Raw genomic sequence first — 22,229 nt, forward strand, 5'->3', positions numbered from 1 at the left:
CTTGTGTAGTTATGTCATCATTTTCAGTTTTCATCATGGTTTTATTGTGTTTTTAGCAATCATACTTTCCAATCTGTGTACCTGATTGTGTGTGTGTGTGGGAATTCTTTTGCACCCCCTCTATCTACTGACAGTTCACAATACCAGGTCAGATAGTGTGTTACATGTAACAATTGTTTGAAAATTATTAAGGGAAAACTTGTCTTAGTTGGATACCGACGCTTCCATTAAAAATCTGCTTAAGTTAGGTGCCCAAGATATAGAGCAGCGATTCCCAACGTGGGCGATGGAATGTTCCAGGGGGTGCGGTAGAAGCTACGGGTATAACATACACTGGTGTAAGAAATTAAGAGAATTTGCAGACTTGGTCGATTATCTCTAGAACTACTGTACCGATCTTAATGAAATTTGATATGTACATACATTGATACAATACAAAACAAATAACCATTCAATAATTGTAATACACACGCATGATCGTGCGTAACACTCGTTGGAGTTGGAAGGTATGAAACAGCGGTTGCAGAATAAAAAAAAAAATGGGTTAATAGGTGGTACGGTCCCCTCTTACAGATATACAGGTCTCGCAGCGCGATTTCATACTTGAAATAAGGCAGTTTATCATTTCCTGTGGCAATTGGTCCCACTCGTTCAGCAACGCTGTTTTCATTCCCTGGATGGTTCCCGGAGAGGGGGTTGCGAGTTGCAATTGCCCTCCCCAGAGCGTCCCAGACATGCTCTATAAGCATAAGGGTTAAGGTCTGGAGATCTGGCTGGCCAATCCATCCGGTGAATATCCTCACTCTCTAGAAAATCGTCGAGCAGAAGAGCTCTATGTGGCCTCGCGTTATCGTCCATTAAAATGAACTCAGGGCCAACTGCACCCCTGAAAAGGCGAACACAGGGCTCCAAGACCTCATCCCTATACCTCACACCAGTCACAGTGCCTCTTTCAAAGACATGGAGAGGTGTGCGGCCATCCAACATAATGCCTGCCCAGACCATTAAACCTCCTCCGCCATAATGGTCGATTTCGCGGACATTGGAGGGTAGGTAGCGGGTCCCTGGTTCTCTGCATATGAACGTACTGCGAGAATCGGTGCTTAGGCTGAACCGGGACTCATCAGTGAAGAGAACGGTCGCCCATTGATCCATACTCCAATCTCTATGCTCTCTGCACCATGATAAACGGATTCTCCTATAAACGGGTGTGGGCGGGGCACATGTGTGGTGTAGTAGTAGTAGGTAGGGCCTCCAAAAATGGCTCGGGGATCCATGATGTTCTTAAGTCAACCACCCACCTCGTTGGGCAATTTGCCTGTTGTGGCGTTGTATTTGTATAAGTTTGAGCGTTTCTATCAAATCATTTTTGCTTGTAACTCGGATTACTCAACAGTAGATAGCCTACCAGTGTAGTCTGTATATCCAAATGCTACCCGGTCTGCCATTCGAAAAAGCCTCACCATGGAGAGCAAGCAGACCTTCGATATGATACTTATAACATACTTAATTCATGATACTTAATAACATACTTAATTCATGATACTTAATAACATACTTAATTCATGATACTTAATAACATACTTAATTCATGATACTTAATAACATACTTAATTCATGATACTTAATAACATACTTAATTCATGATACTTAATAACATACTTAATTCATGATACTTAATAACATACTTAATTCATGATACTTAATAACATACTTAATTCATGATACTTAATAACATACTTAATTCATGATACTTAATAACATACTTAATTCATGATACTTAATAACATACTTAATTCATGATACTTAATAACATACTTAATTCATGATACTTAATAACATACTTAATTCATGATACTTAATAACATACTTAATTCATGATACTTAATAACATACTTAATTCATGATATTTAATAACATACTTAATAACATACTTAATTCATGATACTTAATAACATACTTAATTCATGATACTTAATAACATACTTAATTCATGATACTTAATAACATACTTAATTCATGATACTTAATAACATACTTAATTCATGATATTTAATAACATACTTAATAACATACTTAATTCATGATACTTAATAACGTACTTAATTCATGATACTTAATAACATACTTAATTCATTATACTTAATAACATACTTAATTCATGATACTTAATAACATACTTAATTCATTATACTTAATAACATACTTAATTCATGATACTAAATAACATGAAAATTCAGTCATTTGCCATTTTCACTCCAAAATATCAAAGATAGGTGTGGATATCTCAACTGGTGGGGCAAAGGACTCCGAATAAAACAGGAGGTTGGGAGCTTTATTAGCTTTTTTATTCTGAGATTATACATTTCATCAAATATGAATTTTAACTAATTCTGAAATCTTTTTTCATTAAATATTAATTTTCATTCATGCTAAAATCTTTTTTTTTTTTATTGAATATGATTTTCCATCCGTTCTGAAAATTATTTTTCTATTAAATGTAAATGTAAAACCTTTATTAATTCTGAAAATATTTCTTTCAATAATATTGAAAAGATTTCACTCAGTAATTTTGAAAATATTATTCAAGGATTATAAATTATGAAAAACTTTTTCTTGCCACTAAATCTGAAATCATCTTTTTCAGTTACAAAATAGTTGCATAATAATGGGAATTCATGAGAAATTATCTTTTGTTCAATTATTCTTATAGATATAATAGAATAATTAAACAAAGAATAAAAACATCAATAACAAACAACAATAAAAAAACATCAGAATAATTAAACAAATGAAATTCTATGAAATTATCTCATTCATCTTATTCTTTTCCCATTTATCATGAAGTTTTGTCATTGATGCCAAAATCAGTTCTGAAATTCTCTCTCCGAGTAGTTCTGAAATGTTTTCTAAAAGTAAACTCAAAATTACCTCAACAAATTCTGGAATACTGTTTTCATCATTTATTTAAATTATTTAGCTATGTAAGTCCTCAGCGGGTCACTGCAAAAAGCTTTGAAGGTCACATGTAGCCCACAGGCCATGCATTGAAGACCCCTGGATTTAGTATAGTAGTCTGGATATCCAATTGTAATCAAGATTTTCAAAAAGGTATAGCCCAAATAAATAATTGAATCGAACAAATTATAAAATTGTTTTGTTAGAAAACTTGAAACATTTCTTTATTTTCTTTGCATACTTTTGAGAAGTCTATAATTATTTTAATGAGACTGATGTGCATGTATCGCATATATATTTGTATCGATTTTTCAAAAATTTATTCATTTATATAATTATAATTTCACTAAAATAAAAAAAAATTATCCAGGAAACCAAAAAAAATAAAAATATTTCAACCAAAATAATGCAACAATATTAAATTTCAATTTTTATTAATTATTGCTTTTATATAACAATATGAATGATTGGTGTATAAGCATTGAGAACAATTCTTTTTTTACTGAAAGTACAAATATGTGTGTGATCAAGTAACCAACAATCTATTGGGAAAAATACACAAAACGATGAATGAGGAAAGAGAATGATTGACTGGAAATTTCTCATCTGCATCTACACAAAAGTGTGTGGTATGTACTTTGATGAAAATCTAACCATTATCAAAAACACACGAACAACATAGAAAATTAAGGAAAATAAAGAATATGAACACTTCATTCGTAAAAAAACAAATGCACAAGGATGATGATCATTTAAGATATTTCTTCGCATGAGGTTGATGAAAAATGATTACAATCAGTATGGAATTTTTTAGTTTCACAACTGAGAAGCATTTATAATATAACAGGATGTAACACATTCTCAATGAATTTATCGATTCGATCTTCTATCCTAGCACATCATTTTTCAGAAATGAAAAGTTAGCTAAAAGATGAGTTTACAAAGCTCTGATGAGGATTAGAAAAGAATCAACGAGATTCCTCTAATTGGACCTAGCTGCTACCAAACTGTTCACTGATTACAGTTATTCAATTAAGAACCCTTACTTAATTATAACCCTGCTTTAATTATTCAATAGAATATTCTGTCCTTAATTTTTTGAAACATTTAAATGACTTTCTTTGCAATGAAACTTAAATGCAATAATGAAAACATAAATGCAACATCAGATTTCAAAAATGTTTTTCATCGTTAGATAGCTTCATAGAAATTTTAAATTCATTTTCTTCTTATCGAGTATGATATTACATTTGAGAACTTTAATTGGAATAATTTCACTCGGAAGATATGATTAGGAATGAAACTTGTTTAATACTGTAATGTATAGAGTTCCATATATATGTTGGGGGTTTGTTTGTTTTTTTCCAAATTTTATATTCTGGAGGAATGCTCATTATTTTTGATCTGCAATAAAAGTTGCAAACTTCTGAAGAGTATAAATGCAAAGAAAATTCAACATTATGCAAAAACCTTTTCCAAATATCCATTGATTATCATGAAAAATATTCATATTGATCCTTTATGATTTGTCTTGATGCTAAATTAAATACAGCAAAGCCCTGTTATACTGTGGAATTGGATATAGAAAGGGAATTATCATGTCCTCTGTTATTATTTTTAAAATCATTCATATATATATATATATATACTCTATTATACCATGGTTAGGTTGTAATACGGAAAAACTATGTCCCCAGAATCTTGTGGTATAACAAGGTTTGAATATATTCCATTTTATCTTGATATTCCCACTTTATCGGTTGCATAAGCTTACTACTGCATAAAGAAAGAAAAGCAAAATAAATTGTTGAAGATAATTAAAAAAATATTTAAAATGTAGAGGAATAATATTTATATGACTGGTTTGAACATAGAAAATCGAACAATATAAAATCAATGACCCTCAATCACTGATTAACATCACAGCGAATTCACATATAACATTCACGAGATAACGATATATATAGGAAATTGGTGCGCAGTTCACAAATAAACAAAATTTACATCACATTCCTTATAACATATAAACACTATATCTTTATAATCAGTCTTTTTTTTTCTTTGTAGCACACTTTTCATGTGATATGTTGTCTTCGATTTTTTTTGTTACAACCATGTTTCCTCGCAAATGGAACAGGTTCAAGGGACATAGGAATTGGGCACATTGGGTACGATACAACGTGCACCTCAATTTTATTTTTATTTTGTGAGCAGTGCATTTTTCATTTTCATCTTACATAACAACTGACAGTTTCTAAACAGTTCTCACACTGATATGGAAATGAAAAAAAAAAATGTACGGGATGACTATGATTAATGATGGTGATGATGATTTTCATTTTTTTGTTGCATGATTTGGACTTCAGAAAGAAAAACCACAGTGCCTAGCTGCTGCCACAAAAAGTATCTTTACCTTCAAAATACTGACAGGCATAACTGTTTTTTCTTTTTCACTGCCAATGGAAATTCTCTGTTCAAATATATTTCAGCAATTAACTGTCAATTTCTAATTTAATTTTTTTTGTCACTAATCATATTCATTAGCAGTAACAAAATTTCCAATTGGTGTACCATCACTTCCAGTCACATGCAGTGAATTTTCTACTCTTGACAAACCTAAATTGATAGAGCACATTTTAGCGTAAATCTTGCTGCATACACACATATTGCAAATATATTGAAAATATAATGCATGCATAAAAGTTGTATAATTATATATATCATGTTACATTTAAGGGATGGGCTCAAAAGTAAATGAAACTTTTTCTTTGAAGGAAGGGATGATGCTATTTCTTCTCTCATTTGATATATTATGTGGTTATCCTTGGTGTCACTTGACTAAAAAGTGCCCTTTTTAGTCAATTCACTAAATGTTTCTAATTTGCTCATTCCCGGAGAAAACCGCATCCTGAAGTTTTCATCCATTGTAGTTCTTGAAAGACAAACAGATTGCAGATGGTCTTTAACGCTTTAAGTGGCATTGAGAAGATATCTCACCTCCTTAAGCCTCTTATTTTAACATTGACAAGAAAAGATATTTTGCAAAGTCGATTTCTCACTGGAACACTTTGAATTGAAAGGTCGATAACACTCAGGGTGAATTTAAGAAAGAAAATTCAACTGCCCTACTAAAAAAACGCATTGCCTATGATCATTTGATCATTTTTGTCGCACCACTGACATTTTCTGCACGCGAGGGCTAATTAGACCGGGACCTACAATTTATTGCCGATTCCGAACGGCAGGCTTGTATTTTTATACTCGTCGAGAGGTTGGTGCGCTAACCCCTCGATGGGGGACTCCCTGCGGTAGTTTTTTTTTTTTGCTGCGGTCAAGTCGTCGTTTTGTTTGTTGTACCCCTGTGTCAGGAAACTTTTCTGACAAGGACGAACTGGGTATCGAACTCGCGACACCTCTAAACATCCTTTGGTACTTTAGGCGAGTATCTTATTGACCGGGCTACCGCGCCCCCGCATTGCCTATGACTACAAAAGAAACAGATTTCAATCTATTTTTAGAGTGTCTGTGCACTGAACGCGACGGTCGGACCTAACTCAAGCCAAAGCTAATGATTGCCACCAAATGGTGACTTATCCAAGAATGATGTCACACTCCGCTATCCATGTGTGCATTCAACATGGGTTCGATTCCCCGCAAAGGCAGTTGAATTTCCTTTCTTTCCTAAATTCATCTTCGCATCGGCCAGCTGTTGAAAATTTTCGTATGGATAGTGACATCCTTCCTTGGATGAATTTTTTTCTTCAAAAAAGCTGACCCATGTATAACCCACCCCACTCAATATATAAACGATTTTCAGAACAAAAAAACTCTGATGGTACATGAGTATATATATACAGCAACTAAATGTGGCTGCTAACCTAGATAAGTGAATGGTGCCCTTAATAAGATTATAAATCAGGATTGCGCACATTATCCTATTACGGTCACACAGATGAAATGAAGTTATTTTTAGAGTTGCTTTAGATTTTTTTCAATTGGGATAGCAAATTTTCCAAAATTCAAATGTAATAACTACAATCTTGTAACAGTTCGAAAGTAGGTGTAAAATTATATTTATAAAAAGTTTGAAAAAGAAAGAGTAAGAAGCAGAAATAAAAGAATGTTAGTAAGGGTATTCGTATCAGAGAAATGAAAGTATCGAGTAAGACAAAGAACTTACGAGAGAATTCAAGAGAATATCATCACCATCATCATAGAAGTGGGAATTTAATTTTTATTGGTAATCATCTTCTAATATCTCACCCGAGTGATGGTCAACCAACTGTCCATTTCGTCGTGGACCATGTTCAACCAGATTGCGGTTCCAAGACACTGATGGTTGCGATACATGATATGAATTGTTCTGTTGTACTCCTCTTGAAGATTGTGGCTAATGGTACCGAGACCAAAAAAAAAAGACTTGTTATGCAATAAATATGATAAACCTGGTTATTATGCATAATCTCGTCGACCATTTTGGAAAGTTTAATAAATTGTGTGAAATTTATTTAAGTGATACATTTCGCAAAATTTATCACTTTTACTGGCAATTATGCATAATATCTAAGCACTGTTGGTGTGAACATAATAAACAATACTAAATTCATCCTATTTGCCAGTTACTATGCATAATCAGCATTTTTTTTTGTTCATAAATATGATAAATTGATCCTACTTGCCAATAAAAATTATTATTTAGATTATTGTTCTTCTGCACCAGAGTCTGAACCGGATATAATGAACCCTGACTTAACAAATTTTTCGAAACATCCCTGAAATAACTCCACACAATTCGATGAATTTTAAAATTGGATCCCGATATATAACTAACTCCTTTTTTAAAAAAATTTACAATCTTACCCCAGCATAACAAACTCATGTTTAACTAATTTTATTATCATACCCTGATATAACAAACTCCCATTTAGCAGATTGTTTGATATAATGAATTTTCGATCATGAAATCGTGATTTCAATCATTAAATCATGAAATTAATTAAATAAGAGTTAGTTATATCTGGGGTCCAACTGTGTATTTATCAAACATACTAGACTCATTTGGGAATTTTTTTTCATATTTATCAAATTCACCAATTACACTATACTATGCATAATACCATAGTGTAATTCACCAATTACACTATGATATTTTGCATAATCACCAGTAGAATTGGCAAATTTCAAGTATTTATCAAATTTACCAGATACATTTGGATATTATGTACAAACACTGGTAAAAGTGATAATTGTTTTTAGTATTTATCAAATTTACCAATGATGCTTAAGTATTATACATAATTGCAGGTAAAAATGATAAATTTATCAAACTTACCCAGACAATCAGTGATTATGCATAACAACTGGCGACTATGGATAATGACCAATTTATCTCACATTTACCATAATATATATATAATATGTACATGATTTATATTGGGATTCTTTGCACTAAGTAAAAATTAAAGCCTTTGCGGAATTGTGTGTTTCGAAATTTGTATCCAGTAAAAAAAATACTATTCTAATAATGAATCAAAATTAAAATAAAGCTATTTAAATATTACAGTTTTTCAGGTAGTTTCACAATAAACATATAAACTGATAGGAAGATGAAATTAAGCCAAACAAATGAAAATTCCATTTGATTCGTAAAAAATATTCATGTTTATTCACCTCATCCAAGAGTTGCCTAAGCCTTTGGAGTTGTGATTCAAGCTGCCTATTGTGGTCCTCAAGAATCTGCATCCTAGCCTCCAACCGCCCCTTGTGCTGCCGCAGAAGTTTTGCTTCTGCTAACATGTCTTCATCCCTGCATGGAGTTGGAGGAATCTGCTCTTCCTCATCTTCTTCTGTTACTGGTGGAGACACGCTCCGATTGCCTCGTGATGTTCCCCGCAGCCTTTCATATTCTGATTGTAAATGCCTAGCAAGTGAAAAAAAAAAATAGAAAGTACATAAAAGCATATGGAAGAAAACACTCTTTCAAAGAGAATGAATATGTTTAAAAAATTTTCAATCAAAATGTTGAAATTGAAAATTAAAATTTGTAACATACATATTGTCCTCAAGAGATAGTTCAATTGCTATTAATTTGATGCAAAAGCCATTTTTCATACAAGATAGGAAAAAATGCATAGTGCATTCATCTAGGGGCAATATGCACTCACCTATTTTCTTCCTCGAGTTCATGAATCATTGCCTCCAATTCATCTCTCTGCTCGGCGTCAATAGCTGCCATTATTTGTGCAGGGCTTCGAGGCTAAAAACAAATTTTTAAATTTGATTACTACATTGAAAAAATCATTTTTACCAGAAGAATTGAAATAAAAATTATAGTAAAACTTCAGATTCATTGACATTTTGATTAGAGGTTTGACTAGTTTATATGTAGAGATTGCAAAAGTTTGTGTGCCTGATTTGAAAACAAAGCACAAGGATAATTGTTTTTCTAAAAAATCCCATGATTTCCTCCGCATATTATCTGAAAACTCATGGGTTTTTTGTTTTGTTTTTTTTTGCTTATCTCCTTCACACCTGAGCCAAAACTATGAAATTTTTTTTTTTTTTTTTGTGACATGTTTATTGTATGTCCAAATAGCCTTTAAAAAGAAAATAAAATCAATTAATTAGGGTTGATATCTTACTAGAACCATTGGAGTTGAAAAAAGAATCATTGATAAAAATGTTAAAAATGAGATACACATATGCATATACATGTGTGTACCTATGGAGTAAAGAGGTTATGCATGGATATTCGATAATTTTTCACTTTTCAGTCTACACACACACACGCAATAATTGTGTGATGGTTTTCTTTCAAGAAAGTTTGTTCATTCATTCAAAGCTATAGCATGTGGGAAAATGAAAAAAAGGAAATATTTTATGATGATAAAAAAATGTTAAACTATTTAATTAGCATAAAGTTTTATTAACAACATTATATTTATAAATAATCTATCAAAACAAACAAAATCAAAGCCCAAGGAAAAGAAATTAATTTTTGCATCAATCACTATAAAAAATAAAACATTCAGATGCTTAAACAATTGAATTGGAAATTGAAAACACAACCTACCACTGGCATTGCTAACTCTCCACTCAAGGTTTGGCAATATTGGGCAATCAGTTGATGCTCATCTTCACTTCTATTAAAAATAAAATTAATACATAAATTCTATTATCAATTTTTTTCCACAACAAAAATTATATTTTATTTGAATATTTTATAAGAAAAATTATATTTTATATTTGATATTATGAAATACTCAAAATATAATAAAAAATATACAAAATACTGGAAAGATACATAAATGCTAGATAGTAGCTATCTTTTAAAATAACTGTAGATTCAAGGGCATGATAACCAACAGAAATGGCAAATGTGTATATCCTTGACAGTGCTGTAACTAAGCAGGTGCAACATGTGCACCCGCACAGAGCTCACTTGGAAAAGAGGGGGCCAGAAGGGACCTGAATGCAAATTCTTGCACAAGGCACAGGAATGGTTATAGTTACGATTCTGACCCTTGATAAGCATTTTGTCCCACAATCAATGTCATTTCCAAAGGAACAAATAGGCATCTAAAACTCAAACATATGATCTCACTGATGGGAACCGGAGGTCAGCAAGATTGCATGTTCAATTGTTTAATAGCTATTCCTTAATTAAAAAACACCATTATGTGCCAAGGTGCATGAAAAGATGTTAAACTATTATTTGTCATTTCTGTTAGTTACAGTAGACAAACAAGATAAATTTATCTTATTTACATTGAGGTAAAATTAATTACAATAATCAATTATCACTAAAAATAACCAGGAAGAATTATTTTGCTTACGAGTCAGGTGTGGAATTGCTTCTTGTTCGTAGCTCCACTTCAGCTAGCCTAGTTTGTTTCACAATCCCATTAAACACAAGAGAAAAAAAATGAAGGAGGTAAGGGGGAAAAAAGTAAAATGATGTCAGCAAAGCACCAGGTAGGACAATGTATCAGCAATAAAAGGTTCACACAAACACCACTGAAGTATATAATAAATGTGAAAATAATTTTCAAGCTCAATTTAACATGCAGCCAAAAGAAAACTACTAAAGGTATAAGCATGGAAATTGGAAAATGCGTAATAAATGAAAAATACTACACCAAAATTTACACCAATAGAATTAAATCATGCAATATCACCAAAATGTGTGTATTTAAAATAAAGCCAGCAGCAACCAGGTAAAATAGTGTTTTCTTTCATAAGTTATGTATATTAGCAATGCTACAGAATTTTCAAATAATTATGATCCAAAGGTCTATGCTTTGTAAATATGACTGCTTTAATTGAAGATTAACAAAAAAATGAAAATAAATAATTCAAAACTATTTTCTCTGCATATTTATTTCTTATATAAAGTGTACAGAAAATTCATCCTAAACTGCACCATACAGGGTGTACATTGTTAAAGTTCACCTATTAGAGCTAACTTTAGCAGTAACTATTCATCACAAAGGTATGAAAATCTGCAAACATCTTACTGAAAGAAATGGGGGGGGGGGTATTTGAGAGCTAAAAAAATCAGTTTCGACATCCACCACCAGAGGGTATTTTTGATGCAAACCATAGTATACATGCTAAGCTTCATGGAGGTATTATCTAAACATCTCCAGCAGAACCATTTATATTCTCACTCATTTGTAAAAAGTTATGACTGAGCTTACAAGAGCATGCTCTGCTGGTGGAATTCTTCTATGAACAAGGTGATTCAGCACCAAAAGCTATACAGAGATCTTTGGTCATAAAAGAGGACTTAGAAAATTTTCCCCCATTCTTTTGTTAAGATGTTCTTAAGGTTTTGAAATTTTCTGATGAATAGTTGAGGCTATAGGCAGCTAAGAAGAGTAACTTTAATTACGCACAGCCTGTACTAAATTAAAAAGAAATTATTGAGCAAAACCAGATCTATACTATCAACTATCATTTGTCACAAATGACAGGAGAAACTCTCATAAAATGTCATTAACGAAATTAGGTTAAATATGGTAAATAGAATATAAAACAGTTTTGATTACATAACTTAGAAATGTTTCACTTTTAATGAATTTCAAATATCAGGGAGCATTATATTGAAAACACTCAATAAGAAAAATTTCTTATTTCCTACGATCTAATGAACTTAATCAAAAAATATGATAAAAAGTTAATCAAATCTGATATAAAGTGAACCATTTGCATGATATCCATTACACTTTTATGTATATTTAGGATGGATAACACTGCACAATATCCTCACAAGAATAATAAAACAAGCATTCTTTATAAAAAGAACCATCTGCGTCACACTGAGTAAACAAAGAACTGTGTAGCAGTTAAATAAAAAGACAGTTACCTGCTAGCATAGAGTTCGAGTCTGGAATGCATTTCTTGTGAAGATAAAGTATGTTGAGGTGATGGCGCAGGACTCTCCAAATCATCTCCTTCTAAAACAGTCTGTACTGGTAGATAGCCCAATCTCTGATGTTTCTTGAAATAACGTTTTGACTTGAATTTGTTTTTCATAATTTTTGTAAAATCTCTAACATCTTCTCCAGATGTTGTCTGAAAGAAAAGAAATTACCCGTTAAAAAACCAAAATATAAAATTCATTTGAAAGAAATATCTTTGTAATGAATGATAAATTATTATTCATGCTTTTTTCTGATATGGCTAGTACTGAAGAACTACTGTTGGAGCTAAATGTGCATAAATTGTTTCTGAAATTAATCTTTCCTGAATAATGAAGTCATTTCTATTCATCCCATGGTGACAATCCCATGATTCATTGGAACAATCTGTTTGACAATTTTGGAGTGGTCTTTCACCCCGAATGAAAAAAAATAATGTTTGACTTAATTTCTGCAAACATCAAGGGATTTGATGTTTTTCAGCTTTGAAAATGAATGAGATGTGATCTGCGCAAAGTCTTTGTTTAATTTTTTGAATCAGTCTCTTTACTCTGACACATTTGTCAATCCCTTACTTTTTTGTATTGATAAAATCAAATGTTTAGTGGAAGTTCAACAGAAGTCAACTTGTTTGAATGTAATTAAGAAAAACTTTCCTAAAAAAATCCACCAATGTGGTGATGTCAGTGAATTTGATTAGTTGTGTAAAAAGTGTAAATAATTCTAATTCTGTCTTCATTGATTGAAGGTATAGTGTTGCATATACACTGAACACTAATACCTGTATTTATCGCATTTAATCCATCGGAATGAACATATGTATACTCTGTTGTAACTATTAGGTAGAGGGTTCCACACATATTGTCAATTATTAGCTCAGATAATTGATAGTTAGATTCTGTAATTGCATATGAAAATCATAGGCCGAGTCAACAAAATGCAGCGAGTTTACTCAGTGTTTTTGAAATTTGATACTTCAGTAATAATTGTAATAGACATACTAGGTTTTCCCCTTAACAGCATCTCATCTCAGTTGGGTTTTATCCCAAATACAAAAACATCAGGTTCCCATATTTTTTTCACATGTGCAATAACATCATCCATGGTTTTCTTGTACATTATGATATCTAATAGAGATTGCTTGGCCTCCTTCAAACTTAGCTCTGCAATTTCCAATTTTTTTCTATGATAAGTAAGCCACAACTTATCGAATTAATATTTTCTTAAGTGATTTCAATTGATTTAATTTATACTGACTCTCCGAGTAGAACATAAGCTGTAAATTTTATAATATTTTATTCCCACACTTATATACATGTACACTCCCAGACCCAACTATCACATGCAAACAATTTATCTTTTTCATTAAACTCATACAGAACAGCAGCAAACAGGTAAGCTTATTGGAGTCTATAGACTCAGTATGCCATGGGAAAATGTATCAACCAGTCAATATGTATAAGAAAATTACAATTTGAAAAACTTACAGCTACACAATATTCTTGCATGGGATGTGTCAGTTTATGGTTTTTGGCTTTTCGACCTGAGAAGAAACAACTTTGGCACAGATCAAAGTTGAAGCATTTCAGACAGCGATACCTTCATTAATAGGGAGAAAAAAAGGTAATGAATACATATATCAAATAATTAGAAAATTTACACCTCAAGTAAAATTGAAAGGGGAAAATATTTATTACCATGAATAACAAATTATCATCCAAGTAAATATGTGTAAACTATTTGGAAGAGTGCAAATAAATCGTGTACATTTCACAATGAGTTTTCTCAATCAGTTAAAAAAATACATTAATAACAGCATATCAAACACTACTTGAACTAACCTGAATCCGACAATGGGATACTGCTTGCAAATGTTGCACTTGGCTTGATGCTTGGCAGTCTCAGCAGCAGCCATTCTGTGCAATACAGGCAGCCACACTAGGGATTGAGGTTCTTGTTGAAGCCAATTCAAGAAATCAGTAGCCTGAATATCTTTTTTGTTGCCGGCCTGTGAACAGAAAAAAGTTTATCATGAGAATCTTTGATTGCTAAACAAATTTGTAATGTTCAATGAATTGTGTGACTGCAATAGTAAACAAATACAGTAGAGCATCGATTATCTGAATACCGATCAACTAAAACATCAGTTAACCGAAAGTGTTCTAATTGGTCAATTCACTGCCTAGAGACGGCTATGAAATGGTTACAACAACAAGAAAAATATGATGCTGTCCAATTGCTGTTTTTAAAACGTTTGCGAGATTTAGCAGGAAAAAAATGAGTCTCAGGACTCATTTTGGACTTCTTTTTCTAAACTGTAGGCTTACTTTAATGCCCATTTTGAACTTTTAAAGACTAGGCTAGTCAGTTCTTTGTCTTATTTTTAAGACGTGTGTATACTTTCATAATTTATATACACTTTTCAAAATGTATATACTTTCATGTTCAATATCACTGTTTCTTTATTTCATATTGCTCCTATGACACTGGTACAATCTTTTTCCTTGAATGATCGGTTATCCAAAAAATCAGTTATCAGAATACCCCCAGTCCCCAATTTGTTTCGGATAATCGATACACTTCTGTAGAGCATTTTAGCCAAAATCATATTTTTTTAACAAATCCTCGTAGAAGATAAAGCTTGTATGGATTGATAAATTCTTGTGAATAGATCTGAACACGTTTTGACAATAGTATTTGTACGATTTACAGAAAACTGGATGTTGTAAAGATATTTATTAAATATCTAATATAATATCTCCACAACATCCAGTTTTCTGTAAATCTTGCATTAATAAGTGGAAAGCGACATCATGTCATATATAATAGTATTTAATGTTATGGTTTCAAAAACAAATCTATGAGATCTATATAAAGTCTATGACCTATAAATGACTTTTGCTCTACATTATCTCAGAACTAAAAGCACCAGAAAAAGGTGTTTTTTTTTTTTTTCAAATCTCATATTGAGCCACATTCAATAATGTCCAGGGCCATAGCCACAAATTTATTTTAGAGGACGACAACTGATGTATTTGGGGGGGGCAGTGACAGAACAATGCACTTAGTCATGTTATTCCATAAAAATCAATCAATGTTTGGGGGGGGGGGGGCAATCCCCCACCAGTCTCTTTCCCCCTCTCACTAAAACCTTGATAATGTCTATCACTAGGTTATTAATAAAAAAAAGTTTCTTCACATTTTCATAAAGTGGTGCACTCATTTGTTCATATTATTCTTCATTGATAAAAAATAATTGCTGAACATTTGATTTTTTTCCAGGTATTCACTTACAGGAATCTATCATTACAGTATAACAATTAGAGGGAATCACACATGTCAAAAACACATAAATTACCTAAATCATTAAATCATTGTAAAATACTGTTTACAAAATACATTTCAAAAGTACAGTTTAAATTTTAAATGACATTTTTTTTCAATCAAAGACATGTATTTCATACATTTACCATTTCGAAACAACTCCTTACACTAGGTTCAATATTGCTGCCGCCAAATGCAGCTATTTCTCCTAATAAACGAGGTATCTGTGAAAAAAAGAAACAGTTAAGCTACCTGAATCATTTTTGCTGCAAAGAATTTTATAATAATGATATATATAATAATAATATATATAATTTTATAATAATAATAATACTTTATATAATATATATATACATATATATATATATGAAATTTTCCATCATCATAAAACATAGTATTCTAAAACAATAAATTTGCTCATTAGGCCTTCAATTCAACTATGACACTTAATATAGATTATATGCCGAATATTAATAATAAGGCACAAACACATAAATTGAAGCCATGAGTGCCAAAACATATTTCAGTTTATTTTTAAATTTATCATTTGTGTACTATACCTTCTTTTTTGGTCTTCAACGTAGTAATTTTGGAAATGTAATTGATTTTTATGTAATAAATATTTCAAATTGGATCAATTCTATTTGAATCATCTGTCAACACTCATAAAAATGATCAATAGCTTACTTGAACACAATCATGAAGAAGTAGCCCTAGCTTCCTTTCATCAGCATTACCATTAACATCAGCAATCAACCTGAATAAATCTGAAAAAAAAATATATATATCACATTATTCAAAGTCAAAAGTAACGCATTACATAAACAAAACATAAGCACAACTTTTACCATGAAGCAGTTTATTATGTGTACATGTGTTAAACAGTGTGCCCCCATTGGAATGGATATCAACGGTTCCAGTATACAATACTCCTTCAAGCAGGGTATTTGATTAAAAGGGGTTGTTCAGTTGCTATTTCACACTGTTAGTATAGTTTGTAAAATGTCTCACATTTTCAATATCTTAAACATTAAATAGCTCCTTGGCTGTCATCTGTTGAATGATGGTTTAACAGATCATCTTTTTGAAGCAGACAAATTTTCGCAGATTTCAAAATCGTTTGTGATTCTATCTGCTTTTTGCCTAATCATGGTAACATTGATTGATGCCTTTCTGGCTATTTTAGCATAAAACTATTGCAATAGAAATTAGTAAACATTGTCAAAATTGGACTTTTCTCATATTTTCTGATCAATTTTTCATTCTTTTGCCAATCTTTTTTAATTTCATCAGACTTTTTCTTAATGCTTGACACCCGAGTTCAAGAAATTCTATAGCTATTGGCAATTTTCCGTTCAAGTTTTTCGTCTTTGTTTTTTTATTCCACCCAAATGTTCAATCAGTTGCAGAAATTCAAATCCTTTTTAAATTTATATAGAAAATTTTAAGAAAGAAGGAGAATGGGTAGGAATACAAAAATGGTATGATCAACATCCATAAACTATTTTGCATAATATTTTTGAAAATCTAAGTAAGCACTTGTTAACTTACATCTGAATTTATCTTCTAAACTTCCTCTGCTAAGAAGAACAATACCAACTTTGAATGATAGTATACGAATGTATCCTGTCCTTGTGACCCTAAAACGAGTAAATAAACTTGATTTGGAAAACTGGACATTGTAAATGGCTTATTGAATGTCATATTCCCATATCATAAACTAGAATGATGAGTACTGGTAAATAAAATAACACTTAAGTAATTCATGAAAAGCTAAAAATACTTACGTATCATAAAGATTCAACAGCCAGTTTAAACATAGATCCAGTGAAAGTGGTATATTGACTAGTGAATTATTTTCTGTTGCTATACTTTCATATATTGTACACAGGCACGTAATCATCTCAGGAACACTAATAAGCTTATCATTCTGAGCCCTCAACCCATGTTGGTCAAAAGCATTAATGGCATTGTTCATGTTTACTAAGTCCACTGAAAAAAAAATATTGATATTAGTTATGGAAATATTTAGTATCAATGCTGAAACATTTTTAGAAATAAAATTATCATTCAAAACTTTATATTACAGCAGGAACTTGATTATCCTACATAATTGGGGCAAGCCTACATTGGAAAATCAGAATTTGTGGATAATCAATTAGCATATGCATCCATTCAAAAGGCCAGTATCATCTATATACCAGGGGTCTTCACCATACACACACAGCCTGCCAAAACTGCTTTTTTAAAAATGGTTAGATTGAATGATGATTACATCAAAAAATAATTTGATACAGCCTGTTTGGGCTTCCTGATTTCATATGTTTTAGGACAGAAATGTGAGCATTCAAAAAGTCTACCTAATTACAGAAATGCTGAAAAATACCCTATTTAAAAAAATTCAAATTTTTAAAAAAAAGTTTTGGAACTAATGAAAGATAATTTTAGAATAATTTAATTTCAAAATTCATAAAAATTTCTAGTTCATGGGAGGATAATTCCAGAATTTTTTAAACATAATTTAAGAATCAATGAAAGAAATAATTTCATAATTATGCATGGGCTGGCCCAGGGGCTCTCAAGCACAGAGATGGGCACATTAGAAAATGAGATCTGATTAAAAAATTCGAGAGTAAGCATGCAAATTGTAGGTAGACATTTCTAACTAGGTAAAGAAAGCCTCAGAAAAATAACTTTGCCTGGATGGGGAGGGGCTGTTTGATGGTTGCTTTTAAGATGGCCCTGGAAAAGCTCCAAGTCTTAATTTGAAAACAGTTGGTGGCCCACAGAATTTGTCGGAAGTTTCAACGTGGCCCACAATGTTTAAGGTTGAAGACCCTAAATAAAATATGCATAGAAATATAAAATATCTGTATTGTACATTTAAACTATGTATGGGTAATTTTTTTCGCCCTTTGGTTTGTAGATGTACTGCAAAGTGGTTTTATTATTTATTAATATTTTATTATTTATTTATTAATAGTGGCAACATTATTTATCATGAACAACAATATTCTTGCAGCTCCATTTGCACAAAAGAAAAAAACTCAAAACATTGTTGCTACTTATTTGTAGTTGTAACACCACTTCATATTCAATTAAATCTTTAATTTAGTTATTAGGAAAGTTTTAGACTTCAACAATAATTCGCTCATCACTAAAAATATATCGCTGAAGAAAAAAAAAAAAATTTTGAAAATTTATCAATAGACTTACAACAAAGTTTTTTCTGTACACTGCGTAATTTCATAGCTGTCCTATATGCTGAATATCTGATGTCATTTAATTCAGCTGGAAGAAAAAAAATTAAAATAAATTGATATCGTAAAAAAATATTTTTAAATCTGAATCATAATGATTGGAAATCATAAAATTTATATTTTAGCTTAAAATAAAATAAATTTTTACAGTAACTTTTACATTACAGTTAAATTATAAAAAAAAAACCAGTTTGCATAATATAAAAATACCAGAAGGTTTTAAAATAAATGGTGCTTTATTTCATATTTTCATAATTATCTCAAGTTTTTCAAAATTTTACAAAAGTTTATTGCATATTTTCCTTTGAGCTGTTTCACGATTTATGTTAATAATCGAAAATATACATACCTAAAGAATCCATTAACTCAATCATCTTAGGATGGTCCCAATGAGTAGTCTCTGAAAGATGGCTGTTGGAAATGAAGAAAAATATACAATCATCAAGAATCAAATGGAAAAATATTTTTCACACATGTAGTAATTTAAATTTCTAACAATTTTACAACAACAACAACAAAAAAATTGAGGAGGAATTCCAAAAGTAGGTGACCAGTCACATCATTAACACATTTTTTTTTATTAATTTGTCCATGTGACATAACTTCAACTCGTTCTGTGAGTGAATAATAGTGATTAAGGGAAGGAATATTCTTACACTCTTTATTTATCATTTCATCACTATTAAAAAGTCTGTCTAGAAATCTCATTCCTTTTTCATGCAGAAAGACAAAATTGAAGAAAATCAACTTAATCTAAAATTGTGATCATAGAAATAGTGGTATGTTGTAAAAAGGGACTACACACACACACACACACACACACACAGTAGCTGTTTTTGATTGGCTTTATAAAGCTCACAAGTTTACTGAAAGTTTTTTTTTTAAATTACTGCAATATCACTAAATTGGATTCAGATTACATTCAAAGGATTTAACAAAGACTTTTTTTTTTTAAAAAATCAAAAGCATGTAGAAAATATGATGAACCTTTAAAAACATAGAATAACTGGATAAATGAAGAGTATGAGCTTGGAGTAGCACTATTAATATATTTTTGTGTCTGTTATGACCATATTCACCGACAGTGTTTAACTGCAATTGCAGGTTAAAGGATTAGAGGTCGACACGTATTGGTAAAATTCAGAATTTTAACCTATCCGTGTCAATCTCTAATCCTTTAACCTGCAATTGCAGTTAAACTCTGTCGGTGAATATGGCTGTTAGTCGTCATTTTTTTACAACCAATTGATCACTTAGAAACCCCTCCCATATTATCCACTTAGAGAAATATGAATCAAGACTGACATAGGAAAATTTGTTATAATATATTGGCACATGAGTAATTCTTTGGTATCTGTAATACTCATATAAAGGTACATACTTTACATAGTAAGGCACTTTGTTGCCAGCAACTGCTCTTTCCCATGGATGATCCACAGAACCTGAAATAAATTAGTGAGATTAATAAATATAATTTAATAGATCCCATAAGAAAGCTGATTATTTTCTTAACATTTATTAAAAGTTCTTCAACACCTGAACTACCTCATGATTAACATAGAAAGATTTGAAAATTAACACAAAATATCACCCAGCAATCCAAGGCAGAATGAAATATAGCTTATGAAACCTAGCCCTGCTCATAAAAAACTTGTAAATAAACAAATTTGATTGTTTATGTTTATTCAAGGATTGGATGCATATGTTATGGTAAATGTGATAAGTCATACATTATGCATAATCACTGGATTAATATCAGTAGATGTTCATAATCATTTATCACATTTACTGTCACATATATATAACTTAATTTAAAAGTAAGGAAAAAATGAAATTTGAAGAAAAAACAACAACCTTCCAAATTCATCAAATGAGAATGTTTTGTAATTTTTTTTATATAATTTTGAGAATACAATTCTTATCCACACTAAAATCACAGACTGTACCAATACAACATTCAGACAATGTTTTGCCACTCACCACTAAGAAACTGCTGTTGCGCAGAACCTTGATCAAGTAAACAGTGCTCTAATTGTTTTCGCCTGTCATCAACAGCTAATTGTAATAACCTCCATCGTGTATTTAGTTCCTCTAACCTATTCAAGTTTGCATGAGAGAGTAATACATTGCAACCTGTTATACGCGCAGCTGCTTCATTCACTTCATCTACATACATCTGAAGAGGAGCTGTGCGATCTTTAAATGCCTGAACAAACAAAGAAAAGAAGTGAAAAATTTGTGCATTGATGCTCAGTATATATAAATTCCACAACACTAGATAAATTTTGGAATTCTTAGAGATATAGCTGGTGAAATTTATTATGCACTCAGCTTTAAATGCTATTACAAAGTAAACATTTGATAAGAAATAAATGACGAACTAGGATTTTATTTACCTTTAGTTCATCAACTTGAGAAGGCAGTTGGTCAAGTACAAAATCAGACACTGGAGGCCATTTTGCTTTTGCTGACTCTGCAGAATGAAGCCTTGTATTGAGATCATCCATGGCTCTTTGTAAGGTTTGCATTTTCTGCCAAAACAAAGACAAAGTGAGTTGAAAAATGTGATGTGTATGTACAGTACCCACCACTAATAAAATCAACTTCTTTATAAATTTGAATTGCTCAAACAGAATCAAATCAGTACCAATTACATTAAAAGAATCTTAATAAAATCAGCCCTGCTGCTTTAAAAAAAATTGAAATGGATTTTATTGACTAAGAAACTGCATGAAACTCAAAAGGAAATTTGACCTCGTAAAATATCCTATCTTAATTTTGGCATCTGGAATTTGTTTGGAGAAATGTTTTCATTGTATCAGCGTTAAAAAAAAAGAGTCAAGAATGGTGAGAAATGACAAAAGAAATGCAGACTCAAAAAGAAAAGCAGCTTGAAGAGAAAGGTGGAGTCAGATTGTAAAGAAATTGAATTTTCAATAATCCTTACTGGTTTTCCCAAGGTGTCAGAAACTAACATTTCTATAAGAAAACAGTGATTCATTTAACATTTAATTCACATTTTAAGAGATTCTTAAAAAGTATGAAGAGTTGCGAAAATGAAGTCAGTGAGAAGCTATCACACAATTAGATGCATCTCAGACAGTGTATGTGAACAGTTGCTGTTCAATCTTTTTGAAGCAAAGACATACAATTTTGGATTAAGTGAAGGAAAGTTAAAATTTTATCAAGCACCTAAGCCATCTGTAGCCGAGAGATGCCTGAAAAGCTTTGCTTATTCTTAGACAAATGTTGAAGCAAATAAGGA

General features: G+C 31.3%; 1 protein-coding gene across 8 annotated transcripts in view; it reads right to left on the reverse strand.

Annotated features, from left to right (window-relative positions):
- Positions 1-3,375: 3,375 nt before the first annotated feature.
- The window catches only part of Dys (Dystrophin), a 257,301-nt gene continuing 238,447 nt past the window's right edge, over positions 3,376-22,229 (reverse strand). For 6 of the 8 annotated variants that reach the window (XM_089243760.1, XM_089243766.1, XM_089243765.1 and 3 more), the window contains 18 exons: positions 21,361-21,495; positions 20,945-21,170; positions 20,346-20,406; positions 19,314-19,375; positions 18,921-18,995; positions 17,492-17,696; positions 17,256-17,344; positions 16,392-16,471; positions 15,851-15,928; positions 14,222-14,388; positions 13,868-13,979; positions 12,326-12,534; positions 10,794-10,841; positions 10,031-10,100; positions 9,123-9,214; positions 8,629-8,878; positions 7,222-7,348; positions 3,376-5,574 (listed from right to left, as the gene is read on the reverse strand). In XM_089243760.1, the coding sequence (XP_089099886.1) occupies positions 5,486-5,574; positions 7,222-7,348; positions 8,629-8,878; positions 9,123-9,214; positions 10,031-10,100; positions 10,794-10,841; positions 12,326-12,534; positions 13,868-13,979; positions 14,222-14,388; positions 15,851-15,928; positions 16,392-16,471; positions 17,256-17,344; positions 17,492-17,696; positions 18,921-18,995; positions 19,314-19,375; positions 20,346-20,406; positions 20,945-21,170; positions 21,361-21,495 (2,175 nt within the window). In that variant the 3' untranslated portion in view covers positions 3,376-5,485. Of the gene's footprint in view, positions 5,575-7,138; positions 7,349-8,628; positions 8,879-9,122; positions 9,215-10,030; positions 10,101-10,793; positions 10,842-12,325; positions 12,535-13,867; positions 13,980-14,221; positions 14,389-15,850; positions 15,929-16,391; positions 16,472-17,255; positions 17,345-17,491; positions 17,697-18,920; positions 18,996-19,313; positions 19,376-20,345; positions 20,407-20,944; positions 21,171-21,360; positions 21,496-22,229 lie in introns of all 8 variants that reach the window. The other 2 variants (XR_016194043.1, XM_089243761.1) reach the window with 2 other exon arrangements.

The sequence above is a fragment of the Pholcus phalangioides genome, unplaced genomic scaffold (genome assembly GCF_987345545.1).
Source record: "Pholcus phalangioides strain wild (caught in Gottingen) unplaced genomic scaffold, Ppha-v1.0 ptg000015l_1, whole genome shotgun sequence".
NCBI lineage: Eukaryota > Metazoa > Arthropoda > Arachnida > Araneae > Pholcidae > Pholcus > Pholcus phalangioides.